General features: G+C 34.0%; 1 protein-coding gene across 1 annotated transcript in view; it reads left to right on the top strand.

Annotated features, from left to right (window-relative positions):
* The first annotated feature begins 12,817 nt into the window (after window positions 1-12,817).
* KLHL4 (kelch like family member 4) overlaps window positions 12,818-21,827 on the top strand; it is a 95,288-nt gene continuing 86,278 nt past the window's right edge. Inside the window, exon 1 of the mRNA XM_057718139.1 lies at window positions 12,818-13,250. Within this exon, the coding sequence (XP_057574122.1) occupies window positions 12,829-13,250 (422 nt within the window). The 5' untranslated portion in view covers window positions 12,818-12,828. The remainder of the gene's footprint in view (window positions 13,251-21,827) is intronic.

The following is a 21,827-nucleotide window of genomic DNA, read 5'->3' as shown; positions in this document are numbered from 1 at the left end:
GCAATTCTCTTTCACTGTTGGTGGGTTTCTAATTCTGTGCAGTCTCTTTGGAAACCAGTATGGAGGATCCTCTGAAAATCAAAACTAGAATTGCCATATGATCCAACAACTTCACTTTTCAACATTTATCTGGAGAAAACAAAATGCCAATTTCAAGAAGATATATGCACTCCAGTGTTCATTGCAGCATTGTTTACAATAGCCAAGATATGGAAGCACCCTAAGTGTCTATTGATAGACAAATGAATAATGAAGGTGTGGTATACATATATGTGTGTGTGTGTATACACACATACATAGATATATACATGCATACATAGATACAATGGAATATTACCCATAAAAAATGAAATTTGCCATTTGCAACACCTCGGATGGATCAAGAGGGCATTATGCTAAGTGAAATAAGTCAGTGGAAGACAAATATAGCATGATCTCACTTACACATGGAATCTAAAATATAAAACAAAAATGAAAACAGGCTCATAGATACAGAGAACAAATTGGTGGTTGCCAGAAGGGAGAGATGTGTTGGGGGTGGGTGAATTAGGTTAAGAGGATTAAGAGACACCAGCCTCCAGTTATATAATAAAGTCAGGGTGATGTAATATACAACATAAGGAATAAGGTCAATAATATTGTAATAAGTTTGTGTGAGAACAGATGGTTATTAGACTTATCATGGTAATAATTTCATACTGTATGCAAAGATCATTATGTAGTACACCTGAAACTAATATAATATAGTACTTCAACAATATTTCAATTAAATAAATTAAGTTATACCCCAGGATATGCATAGATTATATAAAAATACAATGCCATCTTATATAAAGGACTTGAGCATGCTTGGATTTTGATATCTATTGGACCTCCTGGAACCAATTCCCCAAGAATACCAAGGGACACAGACACACAGACACACACACACACACACACACACACACACACATGTTTGTCCTGCTTAATAGCTGTGTAGTAAGTCTTCACATTTTATCTTCATATCTCACTGTGCTTCTTTGTTCTTTCACTCACACTCTCAAATACCCTTCCAGACCACAGACACGTTCTACCATGAAAGTTCCTCCCAGTGTATTAATTTTGTACTCAATTTGTTGTATATAAGCAAGTTATTCTACTTTTTACTTGGTGTTATGATTTTTAAATTATCTCCATAATGATTGGCTCATCTCTAGGTTGTTTATTTTCCCTTTTGTGTATAGTTCTATTTTACGTCTATATCAAAACATATTTTTTGTTACCGAGTCCATTGTTTTCTGTTCCAGTTTCATTCTGTTGCAAACAATTCCACAATGAACAGTTTTGTGCATGTCTCCTTTAGGCATATGTGTGAGAGTTTCTCTTGGTCACATGTTTGGGAGTGGAATCCCTGCATTATTGGATATGTGCGTCTTAAACTTTATTGGGAAATGTTGGGAAAATTACTAATCATTTAAATATAATTCTTCTGATATAAACTTACATCCTTGTCAATTCTTGGTATTTTAAGATTTTTAATTTGTGCCAATTTGATGGACATGAAATATGATTTCACTTTTAGTTTTCATTTGCACTTTTCTGATCACTCATGTTCTGATCTTTCCTTCACATTTTTGGGGGACATGCAGTTTTTTCCTTCACTTCTGGACTGTCTGTTCACATACATTGCCCTCTTTTTATATTTTTTGACTAAATTTAATATGTTTTTGCAAAATAGTTGGGGACTATACCAATTTCCTATACAGGAAACTCTGTATGTGTGTGAGTGTGTGTGTGTGTGAGAGAGAGAGAGAGTGTGTAGACAGGAGTTTTATGAGAACAAAGTTTACATACTAAAACAAAGTTCAGTAAAATGTTTTGGCAGAACATAGGTTTTTTGTAATGTAAACTAACACATTTTTAAAAATCAAGACTAAAATGTTAGCTTTCTTATATTTTGTACTGAAAGAAGCTAGCTTTTTTCTCTCTCTCTCTCCTCAGCACAAATAGTGCAGTTCTCCATATTTCCTTATTACTTTACTTTGATCATTCTAAACTGACAGCTATGCTTATAAGCTTACTTAAAAGAGATAAATGATGTTATTTAAGTGAACTAACTCTAAGAAGACTATTTCATTTACCTTCTTTATGAGATAACAGTAACTCCTTTTAACTCTTACAGCTCTTAACCACCCTTCCAATCATCCCAATATGTTCTGCCCATACCATTAGCTAGCAATTTACTCAGTATTGAGGGCTATGGATTTTCTATATTTTCCATGATATTCCATAAAACATAGGGATGTGCCCAAATAAATTTTTTCCAACAATAAAATCCTCTGAAATAATGGTTTTATAATAAAAAATTGTATTTTTACTTTGACCATCTCTAGATGACTATAAACACCTTATAGATTAAATTGTTTTTATCTTCACAATATCTCACAAGCTAGGGAAAGGGCATATTGTTCTTTACTTTCTTTTACGAAAACAACCTGAGGCACAAGACAGTTTTTATGATTTTGCTCACACAACATGTAAGTAAGGGAACTGAGAATAGGATCAGTTCAAAGATTTCTTTCTAGGAAATCTTTAGTAATCTCCCTCTAGTTATCTCTTGATAACTATGCTACATCCATTTTATGTCTTTATTTAATCCAGAGATGTCCTTGTGATAAAGAAGATTTGAAATCTATAGTTTGAGGCCTGCTATGTGAACCCTGCCTGTTAATAATTGCATGGGAATGATTGATATAAGTTTAAAATGTACTGTTCCTGCCTCTGCTCACCTTTGCCTGAACTCCCACATCCTGTAACCCCTAGCAACTCCCCTGTGTCCTGTAACCCTTAGCAACCCCCACATTCTGTACCCACCTGTAATTTATAGAAACTGTGTAACCAATCAGTTAGTACCAACTGTAGCTATATGTCTAAATCTACAAAAGGAGAAAACTGGCCCGAAACAGGGCCAAGAATTTTTGGAGCCTTAGCTTGTCTGGTGCCACCAGCTCAATAAACCTGAGTTCTCCGACTCTCTGAGTGTGGTGCTTGGTTTCTTGTGGGATCAAGTTCTGCAACACTTGAAGCCACATGCCCTGAAAAACCTAGGCCACTCTTTTCAAATGGCATTTTGTTCAAAATATTTTAAATTTAAGCTAAGTATAACCTTTTCATGGAGCTCATCATTTCTGCATGACCAAGGAGGCATTAATCAGATTTTAAAGAAATAAAACTATTAAATGGAGCTCTTAAATTATTACTACCTTCAATATATACATGTTCACTCAGCCCTGATATTAATTGAGATTTCCAATTGCCTATGGAAAGCTTCAGGTAAGATTTTACATTTGTGTACACAGTTTCATGTCCTCACAATTCATATCTCCAATACAGCCAGAAATATGGTTTACGTAATGTGTATTATATGAATTTCTTCAGTCTGTACCTCAGTATTCTAATAGGTAGTTAATATAAAAAATGACTCATGAAATTTGTTCTACTGTTACTGTTTAGGTGAAACATTGTAATATCTAAGCAGATACCAAGCACAGAGTTATCCTTAAAACTTCTGACCTTATAACATGAGCTTAATCTTCTATGCTATATTATATATAATTTAAATTGTTTTGAAATTACCTTGAGTCTTGTTTATTATGCCGTATTCATTCAGATTTGGTGTAACATTTTTAATCTACTTTCTTTCTAATTCTGTATTTCTTTAGAATATTGAGAACCTTGGGTTCTCACTAAAAACATTTCCTAAATTGTTTCCTCTGTCCCTCCCATTTTCTCTGCCCTTCACCCTCACAGACATCTCTGTGTGAACTGATCCATTCCTAAGCTTTTAATAATCAACTCTTAGGTGGAAAATTCCTAAATCTTCATCATGACACTTCAGCTCTGTATTGAGCTTCAGATCTAAACTTCCAGCTGAACAGATCCATGTCAGTGGGATATTAAACTCAACCTGCATCATTCTGCATCTTGTACTTTCACATTCTACCTGAGAAGCTAATTCTGTTTACTTTTTCTTTCCTGTTGCATCATCAAACTCTAAGTTACCAAGGGCAGAAATCAAATAGTTATTTGTGATGCGTGTCTTCATATCAATATCCGTATGTAATCAATCATCGGATGCTGCTGATGCTACTTCATGATTTCATTCATGAATTCCCCCAACTTCCCATTTCCATCATTATGATTCAGGTTCTTCTAAACTCTTATCTATGCTGTTACAGCAGCCTCCTGATTTTCAGTTTTCCTCTCTTTTTTCTGTAATCCATCCTTCACATTATTACTATATTTATCATCCTAAAATTCTGATTTTTTACTGGACTGTAAATATCTCCCATTAGCTGACAATGCTTTGTTCATAATAAGTAGTTGGTAAATAGTGCCTGAATTGAATTATTGGTTCAGCTCTCGATATATGAACTTGCTTCTCAAAATCTATTGAATGCAGATATCCATAGTGAGTATATTTATACCACAAATATATACTCAATAATTTTATGAAACTATTTATAGTTAATTTTTATGCTTCAACTGTCAAATCTAAATGAGGTATTGACAATCAACATATAGAGGAATTGCATGTGAAAGACAGGTTACCAACGTGAAGTGACATTATATTAATGTAAATTTCTTCTCTATGTAATGACTATGAGAATGTACATAATACACATGCATATATGTGTAAGTATTATTTTGAATGAATTTCTTAAAGCCAAAGTGTGTTGCTAAACAGGTAACTGTGATGTTTGTAGATCTGACTTGTATGTTCATACAATTGAGTTAGAATTTAGTAGAGATTACAGTTCTTTACTTTTTTAAATTTATAACTACCTGAATTCAATGTGTGTTTGTGTGTGCATATATGTGTGCTTATATAACTATACCTGTGTGCCTTTGCCAGGGTCTGTTTGCTTATCTGTGTACTTGTCTAGTGATCAGAGAAGAAAAATTGTATTATTAACCATTTGACATAGAATTTACTTCCTGAATTTTTTTCCTTTTTTTTTAATCTACAGGACATGATTTGGTTCATGTAATATGTATATCTATTTTTTCCGTGTTTTTACAAATACACATACACATTACATGAAGGCTGCATTGCAGGATTTGTATTTATGAAATATTACACTGTTCTGTACTCAAAAATTTGGGGGGTTTTGTTATGTCAAAATTTCTAAATTCTCTTTCAGGTTTCTCCCAGAAGCTCTTTTCTAATTTGACAAAGTGTTTAGAAAATAAATGCAATTAAAATTCTTGTGGAATTTAGATTTTGACTTTTCATCTTTAACTGTGAACATACTAATACAAGCTATTAGAGATAATTCAGATTCATCCTTTGTATCATATGTTGTTGTATCATATGTTGTATCATATGTTGTTTCTTCATTACATGTGAAGTGTCTGGCATGAGGCTTCTTAAAAAGGCCAAAAACAGTCTCCAAAATAAAAGGCCCTGTTGAAAATTGCACACTAAATGCATACATATTTACATTTGTACACACACCCTAAAAACAAAAAAAATCTGTTCTGCCATTATATGTTACTTTACTGTTTTCAAATTTCCACTCTGAAATAGGGAAAGAGGCTTCAGTTTAAAATAGTAAAATTGGTCTTATTTTTATTACTCATGATTAAATATAATGTATACAATTAGTCATTTAAAGGATTCCATCATGATGGTAAGCAATTTGGGGTAATTTAGATATTCTTTCCTCCATAGTATGTTTGGTAGTGTAATATTTCTGGATTATGTTCTCAGTTTTTCATTTCACATGGCCTTGGAAATGAATCTAAATTGTTGTAATGTAAAAAGTTATGATTTCAATTTGTCTCAACAAATCATATTTTCATTTCATTTCTTCATGATTGAAGGTAAACAATGAATAATGTTTTATCTATTCAATAAAATTTAAGCATTTAAAAGGTTAGAAATAAAGGATTGCATTTTACTAAGTATTAAAATAGGTTATGACTACATCTAAACATATTTGTGATGTTGAAAATATATTTATTTATGGTTGCTAACATTGAAATGTATCATAATTTCATATAATTAAATATAAATGTCCATCTTTATATTTATAATCAGGTTCACATTGCTTAGGGCCAAGATAATTAAAAAAATATTTTCGAGTAAAATTTTGTTTCTAAAACCACTTCTGTTTAATCCAAAGTCAGCAAAATTTTAACCCAAGGTAATCACCATATGGGATAACACATTTTTTTTCTGTTATACACTTTTACCTTGGCATACAGAAGGATTCAATAGTCATGAAATAGAGATAAATACTTTTTTATATAGTAGGTTCTTATAGGCAGCTAGAGAACTGGATCCACACTATAGATGATAGTGTGTCTCGAAAGATTTAGGAATCATTGACATAGAGTCATAGCTCAAATCTGAAGGTGAATACACTTTACAAGACAGTTAATTTAAATGAGTAAAAGCAATGATACAAGACGGAAACTTAGAAACTGCTCATTGGTAGATGTCAGGTGAAGAGGAAAGAATGATGAAAACCAAGCCACAGAGGGTAAGGAAAGCCAGTATATTAAGAAAGATAAGGAGGAGGAGGCTTCAAAATGATGGGATGGTCAGTAGTGCAAAGGGTAAGCTCTTGTGAGCAAGAAAAATGCAATCATATTTGCATCTTCAAAGCCTGGCATATAGTAGGTACTCAATAAGTTTCTGTTGGATGAATGAATGAATGAAGGCATAAATGAAACAAGCCATAAAAGAAATAAGCAATGAAAAGAAATAGTTGTGTTCAACTAGGGACATATCATTGGTTATGTGTTATTGTTTTTGTTTTTTTTGTATTTGTTTGTTTTTTGTTTCTGCCACCTTTTTATGGGTAGCATACAAAGGAAATAAGGACTGAGATAGCATGTGGCATACCTAGCAATCCAAGATGAAGATAATGCAAGTCTTCCCAGAACAGGGATGTCCTTCCACAGGGTTAATCAGGCATTTATTCAATGTTTGGTGGGGTTCTCAATGGCTATATCCTTATGTATTTTCTCCCATGTGCCCTGGCTGCCCTCTTTGATCCCTAGACTTCAGCTATCAACCTCCTCCAACTTTAATGTCCCTTCTTGATTTCTTGTTTCTCCATCACTTGTTTGTTGAATGAATGAATGAGTGTTAATCAGTATGCTCATGATCATAGTACTACCAAGTGACAGAACTCACTTGTTTCTCTTTTCAGCACTCTGCTACCCACTGTAGGGAATAGAGAAGAAACAGAAAATATATCTCTCCCCTTTACCCTGTTACCTATCTGGGTCCAAGTCAATTAGAGTTACCTGACTGGAAAATTCTCATGTGTATATTCCTATAGATGTGTATAGACTGCTGTTTATAGGTGACTTAATTACTGTTATCTGGTAGCTCAGCAGTGAGTGATTTTAGCTTCTAATACAAAATATTAAAAAGAAAATATTTGTACACAGCTGGATGTATATCTTCAGGCAGTAAACTGAGGCTCCAAATGAATAAAAAATGTTTAAAGTATATGAGTTGTTATATTGAACAAAGGTGATATGTGGGTTGTGAGCAAAGCACAAGTTTATTTTTACCTCCCACTGTCCTTTGAAAATTATTTAATGAGGAAATGCATCCCTGTCTTCCAATTCCCATTGATTACTTTAAAACACTGTTTCTTAAATTGTGATCTGAGGGCTATCTACAAAAGGAATCACCTAGAATGATTGTTGAAAAGGCAGATTTCTGTACCCTACCTCAAAACTACTTAATCAGAATCTATAGTTTTAATAACTAATAAATGTAAAGTCTTGGTTCACTAAAGTTTGAGAATAGTTGCTTTGGAGTGAACAGTTTCAATACAGAGAAAGGGACAGCAGTCAAATTTCAGGGGAACAAAGTGGGGCATAGATGGGGAGGATCTGTAGAAAGCCGTTGTAGAAGTAACTAACTTACCTATGAAATGGAACAAAAAAAGGATTAACAGCAAGTTATTCTCTTTCAAAATTGAGTTAGCCTTCAGCAAATGTTAGAATTTAGCAAAATGTTGTCTTCAAACATTTTTGCTCCATGTAACCCCTACAAAAAGTTTGAAAAACATTCTACAGCCTGATACATAACAAAGCTCACATTTAAAATACCGTGTCATACATTTAAAAAGTTTCAAGGGGTGTAATTTCCAACATATTTGAAAATATTGATATTTCAAAATAAATCTTTTAAATCAGTTCTTCACATATATCCAATGGAATCTAAATACTGTGGTGATTTGATACCTTTATCATTAATTTAATATTACATGGAAAAACTTTTCTTTAGAAGCAGAAATTTTAAATAGTTCACTTTCTCTTTGAACCTATATTTTCATTCCACTTTCCTAAAATAATTATTCCTAACATAATATATTTTGACTAAACGCATGTTATTGATTATAATTCCTGCAACAAAAATATATATGTAAATTGAATTTTATTTTTTAAATTTCCTTTACTCGAAGTATAATTTTTTCTTTGAAAGAGAATTGTAACCATTAGTTTAATAATTAAACAAAACAATATAGGCACATTTTATATTTGTAAAAGATATTAAACATATTAAAATTTCATTGGGAATGTATATTTGATAAAGACAAATGAGTCTGCTTCTGTGCTCAGTTCAAGTAACAATGGATAATACTTTTTTGTTGGAATGAGACAGGTGTGAGCAAAATTTGCTTTTGTTTGTTTTTACAGCTGTGAGCACTGAAAAAACTTAGTTCACCTAAATAAGTGGATATAAATTGAGGAAGTTTTTTTTATAGCAGTATCATTCAATCCTTTGATCTCCTTTTGCAGGGTCAGGAAACTGACAGGAACTGTTGTTACTCACCAGGGTTCTTGGCCTTCCCCAACCCATAGAAATTGATCAGAGGCTAGACAAGAAATTCAGGCAAGGATTTATTGGGGCTCCTTCTGCAGCAGGGGTGTGGTGGTGGCCAGAACAAACAACAGGTTCCCTTGCTTGCTTGCTCCCCAAGTGGGAGGCAAGCTTGTTCCTTATATGGGGTGAGTCCAGGGGTCCGCTGGAGTGGTGGCTTAGGTGTTTTGCCCACCCCCAGGTGGTGTTATGTGCAGGGGGTATGTGCAGTACCCTGCTTTTGCTCCAGGCTCTTCAAAAGTGGCAGTTGGGTTTTTTGGTCTCTTTGCATCTTTTGGGTCTAGAATTTGCCCCAACTGCATTTGCACGCAGTTATTTTTAGTCCCATACAATTTCTTTGTATTTTGTTGCTCAAGGAGAGGTGTGTCCATGTGCAAGCATTGCAGCACTGCAGCAAAAGGTCCCAGGTACCAGCCTGTCTCACTATGAGTCAATGATAATGCTTTTTAAGCTCCTTCAACATTTTGTAGTGATTTTGGATGCAATGACTTAGGAATGATTGGTTGAGAACCATGTGTTTAGCATCCAAGCTTTCCAAATCAGGTATTGCTTTTCCTTTCACCATAGCTCTGCCTGTTGTGGTTTGTGCCAAGTGAATAGTTCCACATCAGGACTGTGATAGGTTGTTGATGTGCTGCCTTTACTACACAGAAATCTATGACTATGTTATGTTTCTTTAAGTTATATAATCATACAATTATGGGAAAGGAATAAAAAATAGTATGCCTAAGTATATTTGAATAATGTTAACTTCTGAAGTGTCCTAGCAGCTGACTAATTTAATTTGCTGGTCAGGATATTACTCAGAATGCAACATCAAGAGAGCATATGGCTACTAAGTTGCTGAGAGATTTCAATTGATTTGCAGACTTGCTCCCTGACCTATATAGTCATTAATTATTTAGAAGGGTATTTTAGCCCATAACCATTTTTGCATTTTCATTTTAAAATTCCAGCACTTATTGAGACAGTAAATTCTGTGATAATAAAATCTTATAGAATTTGTCATTCATTAATTCTATGTATATTAAATAGTTACTAGATACCAAGTAGATAATAAGGCAATGGGTAGGAAATGATTAATAAAGTTTGGTCCTTATTCTCACAGGCATCTTCTTTATTTTTGTTTGAATATGCTTAAGTCTTTCCTTTAAAATCAGAAACTTAAAGGAACCCTCATGTTTTATAAAATATTATTCTCTTTAATTATTTTCTAGATGATCTATATACTTTCTTAGTCATTCTAAAATTCTGTGTTCAAAATCTAAGAAAATGGCCATAATCTGCATGCTTTAAAAAAGCACATTCTCAGTAGAATCACACAGAGTATTGTACTATCAGTGTTTAGATTTTGACAGGTATTAGTTACTATTCATCTTATAAAAGGTACACAGGGAAATACACAATTATATCTGAATCCTTAACAAACTCAGGGAACATATTAGAAAAATAAGGATGTAGATTCTTAGTATCCAAAAAGGTATTATTTAGAGCTACTTAGATAGCCTATTTAGTAATTTTTCTTGTGCCTGCCACATACTATTTACACTTCTATTATAAGGTTTTATTCATTCTGCCTGGTATTTACAGTTTGCTTACTCTGGATCCAACATTGTGCTTTAGGCACAATGAATACAAAGGTCTAAAATACAAATCTTGACTCTAGGCATTTACCTGGAATGTTATCTACCCAGATAACAGAAAGGTAATTCATGTTTAGTAGCCAGGACTCACTGTGCCTGAGGCTCATCAAAATAACTCTTTGAGATTCTCTTCAATTATGTATATGTTAAGTACCAGCAACAGACAACACACCACACTCACCAAGGAGAGAGGTTGATAGATGTGAACATTGAGGCTTAAGGCGCCTATTGGAAAATAGGTTGGAAAGTTGGAGAAGGAAATAACCTGTTTATAACTGGTGTAAAAATCAACTATATATCTATCAGTATATATTTATTAATTGCTTAGTATTATAAAAGGATAGATAGATAGATAGATAGATAGATAGATAGATAGATAGATATTGATTTATTATAAGGAATTGTCTCACATGATTATGGAGACTAACAAGTCCCAAGATCTGTAGTCATCAAGTTGGAGATCCATGAGAGCAGATAATATAGTTTTAATCCAAAGCTCAGGAGATTTGAGACCCAAGAAGAGTCAGTATTTCAGTTTGAGTCTGAAGTCAGGGGAAAAAAAATGGTGTGGCAGCTTGATGGCAGTCAGGCAGGAGAAATTCCCTCTTATTCAGGGGAGTGTCAGTATTCTGCTTATTCAGGCTTTCAACTGATTAGCAGGGGTCCACCCACACTAGGGAGGACAGTCTATTTGTTGATTTAAATGTTAAACTCATCCAAAAACACTCCCACAGAAACACCAAAACATTGTTTGATGAAATATCTGGATACCCTGTAACCCATTTAAGTTGACACATAAATTTACCATTACACCTACAAAAACAAGAGGGGAAAGGAAAAGGTATAATTAAATTTATAGAAAACTGCAGGTAACATATCTACCAAAAGTTACAAAAAGCTATTCATTTTATCCTCTTTTTCCAAATATTTAAAAATCTGTTGCAAGTATAAACTTGGAAATTTAGTCAGTCTCTCCATATTATGTATGAAAAAACTGATGCAAAGAAGTAAAGTGACTTGTCCAAGATCATAGAGCTCATTAAATGTAAAGCCAGAACTAAAATCAAAACATTATAATTTCAATATTCTTTCTAAGGATACAGTGGTACAATTCCCCTTATCACATGTATGCATGACTTGGAAGCTATAAAGTTCAAACTAAATTTCAAAACGACATTGGTGAATACATTCCTGGTACATTAATGTTATAGAAATATTTACCCTTGTACAAAGTAGTGATTCTGATTCATATCTCAAAGTATTTTGTGCAGTTATTGAATTATGTGACAATCTGGAGTTACTTCAAAACATCCCTTTTGCATCCTCTCATATGGACTTTTGAACAAAGGAAATAGACCTTTAACACTGCCTGTGAAAGTAAAGAGCATGATAAGGAAGTGTTTATACAGGCATGGAGCCAGAATGAACTACTCATTTTCAAATTTTGGTTCCTGAGAGAAGACATGTCTTCTAACTTAATAAGCTTAGGAAAACACTGCTCTCTTCCTTCAGGTGTAGAATTAAAATACCGTTAATACATCCCCTAGTGGAGTGTGTGTTTTTAGTCTTAGGTAACCAACACTTTCTTATGTTTCTGAAATTGTTCAGGTTTTCAAGCAAATATTTCTATAAAGACATATTTTCAGATATTTTGCAAAAATAACTGCAAACGTGCATGAGGGGACTGATGAAAGACGCTTTCCCTTAATGAACCACCTTCAGATTGTCCATAAGAACCCTAAAATAGATCATAATGAATTCCCTGTTACAAACTCTCCTAGGACAAAGTGGCACATTTTTAGAAGTTGGCTGCCAGGAAATGAAATCTGGCAGGGGATGGGATGTGTGGAATCTAGAAGGAGTGAGTTTAAATACTTTGCTTTTGCTCACTTGCTTGGATTTAAAAGCTGAAGCTACTGTACCTCAGTAAGGAAGGAGCTGGTTAGATATTTGCAAGTCCCGGCCGGAGGGCTGGGAGCCTGCAAATCTAGCAGCTGGAGTGTGTTGTGGTAGCTGCTTTCCTGTGCTAAGCTGATTTACTTGTTTAAGGTCTGACCTCATCATCCTGTCAGTATGGGTTCCCACCTACACTGTTAGCTGCAGCTTTCTGCTTCAGCTGGAAAGCTAGAAGTATTCACAGTGTACCACAGACAGCGGGGGAGGGGGGAAGCAAAAAAGACTGCTCTCCACACTTGTGCTTTTGTTAGTTCTACAGAAGAGGCAGAGAAACAAGAGATAACAAAGGCTGTTTCCTTTCTGTGAGAGGAGGCTTTTGTCTTTCCTCCTGCAACTATGTCAGTGTCTGGCAAGAAAGAGTTTGATGTGAAACAGATCCTAAGGCTACGCTGGAGGTGGTTTAGTCATCCTTCTCAAGGTTCACCCAACACTGGAAACTGTCTTCAGCAGGAAGGATATGAGCATAGAGGGACCCCGGTTCAGGGCAGGTTGAAGAACCACTCTCGGGATAGAAATGGACTGAAGAAAAGCAATAGTCCTGTCCACCACAACATACTGGCACCAGTGCCAGGGTCGGCCCCTGCCCATCAGAGAGCCCTTCAGAATTGGCACCCACAAAATCTGATAGAACATCTTCGAGCAAATGAAGATACTCCTAAAGCAGTTCCAGAGGACAATTTGTTCAAAGAAGCTTGTGAGAAACACTCACAAGATTTGGAGATGATGGCTGATGACAATACAGAAGATTCTACAGCAAGGTAGGAGTTTTCCAACACATAACAAAGTAATAGCCTAGGTTAATTTTCCTCTAAAAATCTCATTTAGTGTTTAAATACAAGTGTTATAATAATCTCTGAATTTGTATGCAGCCAGTCAGAGTCTCTAAATAACCCCTTCCTCTAAGTTTATAAAGGAAAATAGTAACAATACAAATGTTTTGATAATTAATGGGAAATATGCTTTAGAGTTGTGAGCTTACTTTTCCTATTCCATTCCAATTGCATTAAGAATTCTGTTTCAGTTCTAAGAGATGTTTATTGTGATTGTTAATTTTCTGTAAATATCCTTTATGGCTTGAAAGTTCAAATAGTTGTAATTTTTTGTACAACTGTGATGAATTATATAGAACCCTTTCTGACTTTGTCAGGCTAACTCTGAAAAAATAAAAAGCTCTGACTGCTCAGCACATCCTTATCTGTTCCTTAGTACGTAGTTGCTATATTATTGGATAATGTTATCTTTAGGTGAGAGTGCAGAACAGTTTCCTTTGGCATTTGAGATTTATTCGAAGTTGTGTTTGTTTCATAGCTAGTTTGCAATTATGAAAATATTTTGCATAAAGCAGGTAATGAAATGCTGCTTACAGCAGGGAGATCTTGGAAGTAGGAAATGGAACATGTCGGCTGTTTATGTTCCCTCCTTTAATATTGTCTAACATAACTTAATCTAGCAGATCTCTACTCTTTTTTTTTCTTTTTTTCATTATCAGATTTTATTTCCCCAACATGTTGTAGACGCAATTAACGATTTTGGTAATGTAATTAAAGTGTAAAAGAGCTATAGAAAAATAAGTATTTTTGAAATGTCTTAAATTTTATAGCAGTTCAACATGAAGTTATGCTAATTTCTTTAGAAATCTGGATATTGGGTATACTGTGTCACTACATAAGTGTAGAGGAGAAAGACTGGCAAATTTGCTTCTAGATATGTTTTTCAAATATATCTACCTGACAGTTCCTTGCTTCCATAATTTCAAAACATAATCAGTCGAAAAAAACGGCATAACAACATCATGGCAAAAGACAAAGCAACTGTACAAAATGATAACTTTATAAGAACTCAGTCTTTCTGTATGAAATGTAAATAATGAAAAGATTTTTTGAAATTCAAGTATAATAATACATAGTAATACAGATGTCTTAAAAATAAAATGTGTATGCATGAATTTCCCTAAATATTTCTGTGATTCTTCCAGAAAATGCTATATAACTTTTGGGATTGCAGGTTGTATTTAGTACAAATACTTGGACTTTCAAAGTAATATATAATCCATGCTTTAGATTCAGCAGGTTTTCAAATTATCTCCCCTCACCATGAACAACAGTTTTTAAAAACTGCTGAATTTGTAAGTTAACATTAAGCACATTTGACTCTGTTGTAGAGAAATTTAAACTATCCACTGTGACTTCTTGACAAAATTTTTTGAGGCTCCCTAAATTGATTTTCCAGCATGAGAATATGTTTACAATAAATTAGTTGCTAAGTGAAAATGCCAGATAAAACGTCAAATATAACGTCACCAAGTAATATTTTTTAAATACATTTCTCTTTTTATTTTACTCCTGATAGTGTTCATATTCTAAAAATTGTTCTGTTAAATATTCTATGGTTACAGTGGAAAGTTAATATTTTCTTAAAATAAATACAGGAAGTGGCTTTATAGATGTGCCAAGGATATTTTAAGCAGAAGAGAAGGAGTAAATTGAAGACCTTATTAATTGAAATAGGATGATTTATTAATCTATCATTACCCATTCTGAATTGTTTCATCTTGGGTAAAGAGAGTTTGATAAGGAACTCTCTTATGCCCCACTTCTCTAATGCCTCTCTTTTCAACAAAATTGAGAAGCAGGAGGAAAAAATCCTGAGAAGTTGGCAGCAACCTGCTATCCCTTCAATAGAACTCTTGTGGTTAAAAAACAAACAAACAAACAAACAAACAAAGAAAAAAGGCAGTCAGTGTGGGGAACACAAGATGGGCTCTAACAATAGGGGCAAAATAAGGGTCTTTAAGCCATCCTGCTTTCTACAACTACTGAAGGGAATTAATAGAGAATGGACTAAACTACTAAAACCTACAATTATTACTAAAACAGATAGTAAAGCCAAGGTATTAAAGTTACATTAATATGTTGTTAGGGGATTTAAAAACCCCAATACATTCCTATGTAATTAAATTATAGTATGTACTTCATTTAGGAATAGCTTTGTATCATGATCCCACACTGTGAATATGCACATATCAGTATGCCTGTCATCAGAGGATTGGGCTCAATTATCATTTTCTTTTTGTCCTAGTTCTTTACTAACTCTGCATCTTTACTTCCCCATAATGACTTTGCTCAATGTCCTTTCTTTTCTTTATTTCATCTGTAGAATTCCAAATATCAGAATATTTTAACAGTGAATTATGATCATGCTTTTATATTACAGAATATTAGTTATAAGATTATATGTATAAAGTATATATATATTTTAACTGCTCATAAAGAGATGATTGCATAAGTACCCAGGTTTATAAAGTGTTAAATTGCATTTGCTAAGACAAATGCAGTTATCTCCTCATTGTGCTTGAGAACATTGAATAAAATGCTGATGGTCTGTGTATGGGCCCAGAATAACATGTGCCAGTGCCTAGCTGGAGATTCACAGGGGTGTTTAGTTTTAAGAAATTGGCAGGAATGGGGATCATACCCTCATCCTACCTGTTGGGGCTATAGGTTTTTGCATAAATTACTAATCATATGATATGTGATTTTGTATATCTTTGCCAGTGTTGCACTGTTAGACAAGACTCCAAATTCCCTCCATTTGAGATCTTTACAATTTTCAAGTGAGCTTGCCTAGGAAAAGAATAAAAAGCGGCTTTCACTGTATACTGTGATATCCTGAAGAAGGGGGGATTGGATTAATAAGACTTAGAATTAATTAATAATTCATTCCACAAGTATTGAGCACCATTGTGTGTCAGGCACACTTCTAGGTGCTGGGGATAAAGCAGGATCAAAACAGAGAACCTGTTTTCATAGATTATACATTCTAATAGGGAGAGAGAGACAGTAAAAATAAACTAAAATGTACTACTTAAATGGTTGTAAAGAGTATGAAGAAAAAATAATTAGAGGGAATAGAGTGAATAAGTGATACGCCTTCAGATAGGGAAGGCCTTTCTGATGAGGTAACATTTGAGCAGAGATCTAAATGAAGTGAAACCATCTAAATGAAGGGAAACCATCTAAATGCAGGGGCAGCCATGATGATGTCTGACTCAAAAATTCAAAGCAAGTGAGAGGTTACTGCTACTGTGCCACAGGGGAGCCCATAACCTCCATCCATATTTTTTCTATTCAAATCAATGACACTTGTCCCCACACAGTCCATTGGTTAATGTCCCAAACATCCTTAACTGGTGAACTCCAAAATATGACCTGACCTGTTGTTTATTATAGTGACTTTAAGATCACATGCATATCCCACGGCCATAGATGTGACTTTCCAGCCATCCTGTAATCATGGTGCCATTTTGTCCTCTGGGGATCTGGCTGTTCAATCAGCAGACCATGTACAGAGTCCCCTGTGTCCTTTGTGAAAATGGCACATGATGGTGCATTTGCTTTCTTAACAAAACAATTCAGCTAGGGCCAAATGTGTTGTGTGTCTTCATCCTCAACACAAATCCATCTGCGATATGGAATATGCTTGGGAAACATTTATACATAAGAGAAATCTTAATACTTAAACAATGAAGCTTATTGTAATATCTTTTCTCATAAAGTAGGAAGTAAGGTACGTGGGTATTTACAGGGAGTGCTTTCCAGGAAGACAGAACAGCAGTTTCAAGAGCCTTAAGATGGGAGTGTGCTTGATATGTTTAAACAGAAGGAGGCTAGTGCAGCTAGAGTAGGGTTTTCCAAAGGGAGAGTGGTAGCAGATGGTTTTGGAAAGGTAACAATAATAATACAACATTAAAAATAGTAAGTATCTTTTGTAGACATTTACTGTGTGGCAGGCACTAAATACTTTACATATATTTTCTCATATTCCCAAGGAAATTTTTTGAATGTAAAGATAGTGTTCACATCTTTCTCTGGGTATTATTTTGTTGGATATCTGCTGTTGTTGTTTATCTTCTTACAAGGCAAAAATAATGTGGCCTTCTAAAGTTCAGAGCTAGGCCTGCTTCACTTAATTCTACAGTGCTTTATTTAGTAGAAACTGTTACTTCAAAGGAAAGAATAAGGAACAAACTACAGTTTTATTGTTGTTTATAGAATGTTTAAGGTTAAACCCCTTTGTCTATGGGATAAAATGTACCATGAAAAACTACGTAAGTTATTCAATTGCTTTATTACATTTAGAGCATTTTAACATATAATTTAAACTTAGTACAATGATTCCTCACATTTCTAATTCCTAATGGAACTTCTATTGGTTGATTTTAAATCCTTGCTACTCACAGCCTCTTTCCTGAGTGAGGTACCATGGTCCTCACGACTCATTCTTAACAGTATGGTATTGCATATATGTTTAAATTAACATTAATTAAAAATATTTAATATTTGTGAAGTTTGGGACTGCTTTGCATCTAGGGATCTGGTGATATGTTAGGGCCATGTTTCTTTAAATATTATAATTAAGCACCTAGAGTTGTTATTTCTGGTATTTAAAAGACAAGAGTCATTTTCCTTCTGCATTTGGAAATACAAATAAAGAACTCAAAGTATGTGATACTACTTAATATGTGACTTCAAGAGTAACATATTAAGTACATTGATCTGTTACACATTGCCTAAATGTTCAACCATTTAATACTTTGAAGTTTATTTTTTTAATTTGTATATCTCCTTTCTGACTTTTGTAAGACATCAGCCCGTTAATATTAATCTTTTTGATTTCTTTCCTATCACTTTATATTTGAAGATGAAAAACTAAAATCAAGGTGGAGGACTAGGGAACACTGGATAAAGAAACATAAGTAAAGAAAATAAAGAAAGAAATATGTCAGTATTCTACAAGATGAACCTGGAACATCTTGTGCCATAAAGTAGAAAGTCCTCAAAAAAAATAATCGTGGGGGTATGTCAAAGAGACACAGGAGCCAACTGAAAGAGCTCCCAATGGCCAAAGCTGGAACAATTTTAGCAAACAAACAAAACAAGTATTATAAACCTAAGTAAAAAATAAACATCCATAAGTCTGCATTGATACAAATCAGTGATTAAATAAGACAGAAAAAAATCTCTGGTGCAGAAGAATTCCAAATGATTTATGTACATATTCTGTCTTCAAGGAGGTGGAGCCGAATACTGTGCCTTAAGTGTGGGTTACATGTAGTGACTTCTTTTCAAAGAGTGAGTATAGCATGGAAGCATGGTGGGGGAAGAGTACATTTACAGTGGCGAAACCTGAAGGATACTCTCTCAGCCAGGTAATGAAGGTTAACATGAAAACTGCTCAGTAGTGTTGACAGTATATATACTTGGTATGATGTGATGAGATTGACACTTTACTTCTGTCCTCTACCTTCATAAACTCCATTGCTCCCCTCCCAATCTAATCATGAGAAAAACATCAGACAAATCCAAATAGGAAGACATTAAAAAAAAGAAATACCTGGCCTTTAATCCTTAAACTGTCAATGCCATCAAAAACAATGAAAGTCTGAGACACTGTCACATCTAAAAGGAGCCTAAGAAGACATGATAAATAAATGTGATATGAAACAGAAAAAGGACTTTGGGCAAAAACTGAGGAAATCAGCATAAAGAATGGACTTAATACCAAATATCAAAATTGGTTAATTAATGGTAACAAATATGCCAGACTAGTGTAAGATATTGATAATAAGGGAAATTGGATGTGGGGTTAATAGGGACTCCCTATGCTATCATTATACTATCACAGTTTTTTTAAAAAACATACAATATTTTAGGAAAGGCTATCCTAATATATAGATTTAGTCAATCAATAATAGAAGACCACCCAATTTTAAGAATTTTGTGTTTTATCTGTTTTTTGTTGTTGTTTACTTTTGTTCTTTGGCAACTGATTAGAAGGATACCAAATCAAAATCAGTGGGCTGTTACCTTCTCCATGCAAAAATCCTATACATTGGCAACAGGATAATATCCTAAAGGCAATCCTAGGGAAATCAGCTAAAGTTCTGATAAGAATTAAAAACTACATATAATTTCAATTCCTGTCCCCATGATATTGATTTGTGGCTGTCATTTGGTGTGCACCAACTTTTAAGAGCATAGCAACTAATAAAGTCATAGTTGGATATAAAGAAACTCATTTTTATTTAATCACTCTAGAACACCGTGGATACTAATGAAGTGGTACATATTTATTGTTGCTTTCAAACACCATGGCCTGCCACTTTTTTTCTATTTCTTTATATTGCTATCTGTGGTTTATCTCTCAGGAGGAAAACAATGGCACATATAAAACAAGCTTCTTCATATAAGAGCCTTTATTCCTCCATGCTAAGATGAAAAATACAGCCATTGAGTATGTTTTATTCATGGTGATTCTGTTCCATTAAGATTCAAAGAGAATGGAAAATGTATATCCCTAGTGGTTGAGAAGTAAGATTTTGTAAATAGGCTTAAAAAGAACTATCTAAGACAATGTAACTAAAAGTGATAAAATCAAAATCAAATATTTTTCATTATATGATGTTTTAGGATGGAACAGGTATTACTGAAATTTTATCCAACACAAGGTTTTACTCTGAAAACATTGTAAAATATGTATTTCCCAAATCAATATATAGATATAATACATATTGCTAGCATTTGCACTGAAGGAGAGCAATACCAGTGATCATGTTTATTGAAATTATCAGAAGTGAATGCTTTGTTACTCCTGGTTAACGTTTCTTAGCCTGTTACTGTTAGTAAAAGTGACTTATCCTTTGCATGCTTCCAAATGTTATTGTACAGAATGGAGACCTGTTGCCCTCCTCACACACTGTCTATTGTTATTGCTTCCTCAGGAGCCATACTAAACACCTTGCAAATGTTGGGGGCAGGTCTTTAACATAAGTGATTTGTTCTTAGTCATTCCACTGCTAGCTCACTCAATAGAAGCTATCTGTTAAATCTTTTGTCCACATCTTCCCTGTAAAACTAGATTGCTTCAACACAGTGCCATTTTGATGTCCTTTTTTTGGCTACTGTTGATTACATTAGCTATAACAATACTAATAAACAATTGCATGTGTAACAGACTGTCATATAACACTTTAGGCAACACGAGTATTTAATTTAGTCTAAATTCTGTGGTAACATTCAACAAGCCAGTTGCTTAGAAAAGATGTTGATATTCATTTGTTTCCTCCATTCAACAACTGTTTATTGAATCCCAACTGTATTCATTATGTTTTCTTAGGAACTCTACAGATGAAAGGTAAATAATAGATGCTGATTCCCACTTGAGACTTAAAATACTGTTGGGGAGATAGAGTGCCTCCACTTGGAAGGTTTCATGGCAATAAAAAAGTGTGTATTGCAAAAACAGTTTAAGTTGCTTGGTCATTGAGACCAATAGGTGTTCAAAAACAAGAAATAATTCTTCTGACCAGATCAAACTTAGAATGCTTCATGGAGGAGCATGATTTGAGATCAGTCTTAAGGATGGATAGCATTTTGATACAGATATGGGGAAGAATGAATTCTGGAAGGACAAACCCAGTGCTATGAAAAAGGAACTGAAATATGGAAATTTAAGTTGTGTTCAAATGGCAGATTTCAGTTTGGCTGAAGTGAATGATATACACTGGAAAATCATACAAAGTTAAACAATAAAGGAAGGTCAAGCATAGATTATGGAAGATAAAAGACAACATAAGGACTATCTTGACTTTATCTTAGAGGTCTGGTTTTATTAACCCCCAAGAAGTTATTGAAATATTTTGTGTCTGTGAATAATTTTTGGGAGAAATTCCACTTGTTTTCCTCAGGTTCTCCAACATTCCGTTACACAGGAAAAACAAAGTAATGAATGGCAGCAAAGAAAACATGTTAATAGATATAATGCTTTAGGGGAAAGAAGGGAGTGAGAAAAATAGAAAATACAGAACTTGGCATGTGGACTATCCATTTAGGATATTTAGATATTAAAAAGTGTGTTGCTTTTTTATCAAGATCTAGTTGAATGGGTTTCCACAACTCTGAACAGTTCACTGTACATTTGAGTAAGTGATTTTTAATTTTGAAAAATATGTTTTTAGCTTTATTTTATCTTTTATTGTGGCAAGAACACAAATTGAGATCTCTCTCAACAAAATTTTAAGTACACAATAGAGTATAGACACAAAGTTGTATAGCAGATCTCTAGAACCTATTCATGTTGTATAATTGAAACTATACCCATTCAACAGCAGCTCTCCATTTCCCACTCCCCCCAGTCCCTGGAAGCCACCATTCTACTCTCTGTTTTTATAAGTTTGATTATTTTATGTACATTATATAAGTGAAATAATACAGCTTTTGTTATTCTGTGACTAGCTTATTTCGCTTAGCACAATATCCTCCAGGTTCACCCATGTT

This window comes from Hippopotamus amphibius, chromosome X, assembly GCF_030028045.1.
Source record: "Hippopotamus amphibius kiboko isolate mHipAmp2 chromosome X, mHipAmp2.hap2, whole genome shotgun sequence".
NCBI classification, from domain to species: Eukaryota; Metazoa; Chordata; class Mammalia; order Artiodactyla; family Hippopotamidae; genus Hippopotamus; species Hippopotamus amphibius.
This window is presented reverse-complemented; position numbering and strand designations above follow the sequence as displayed.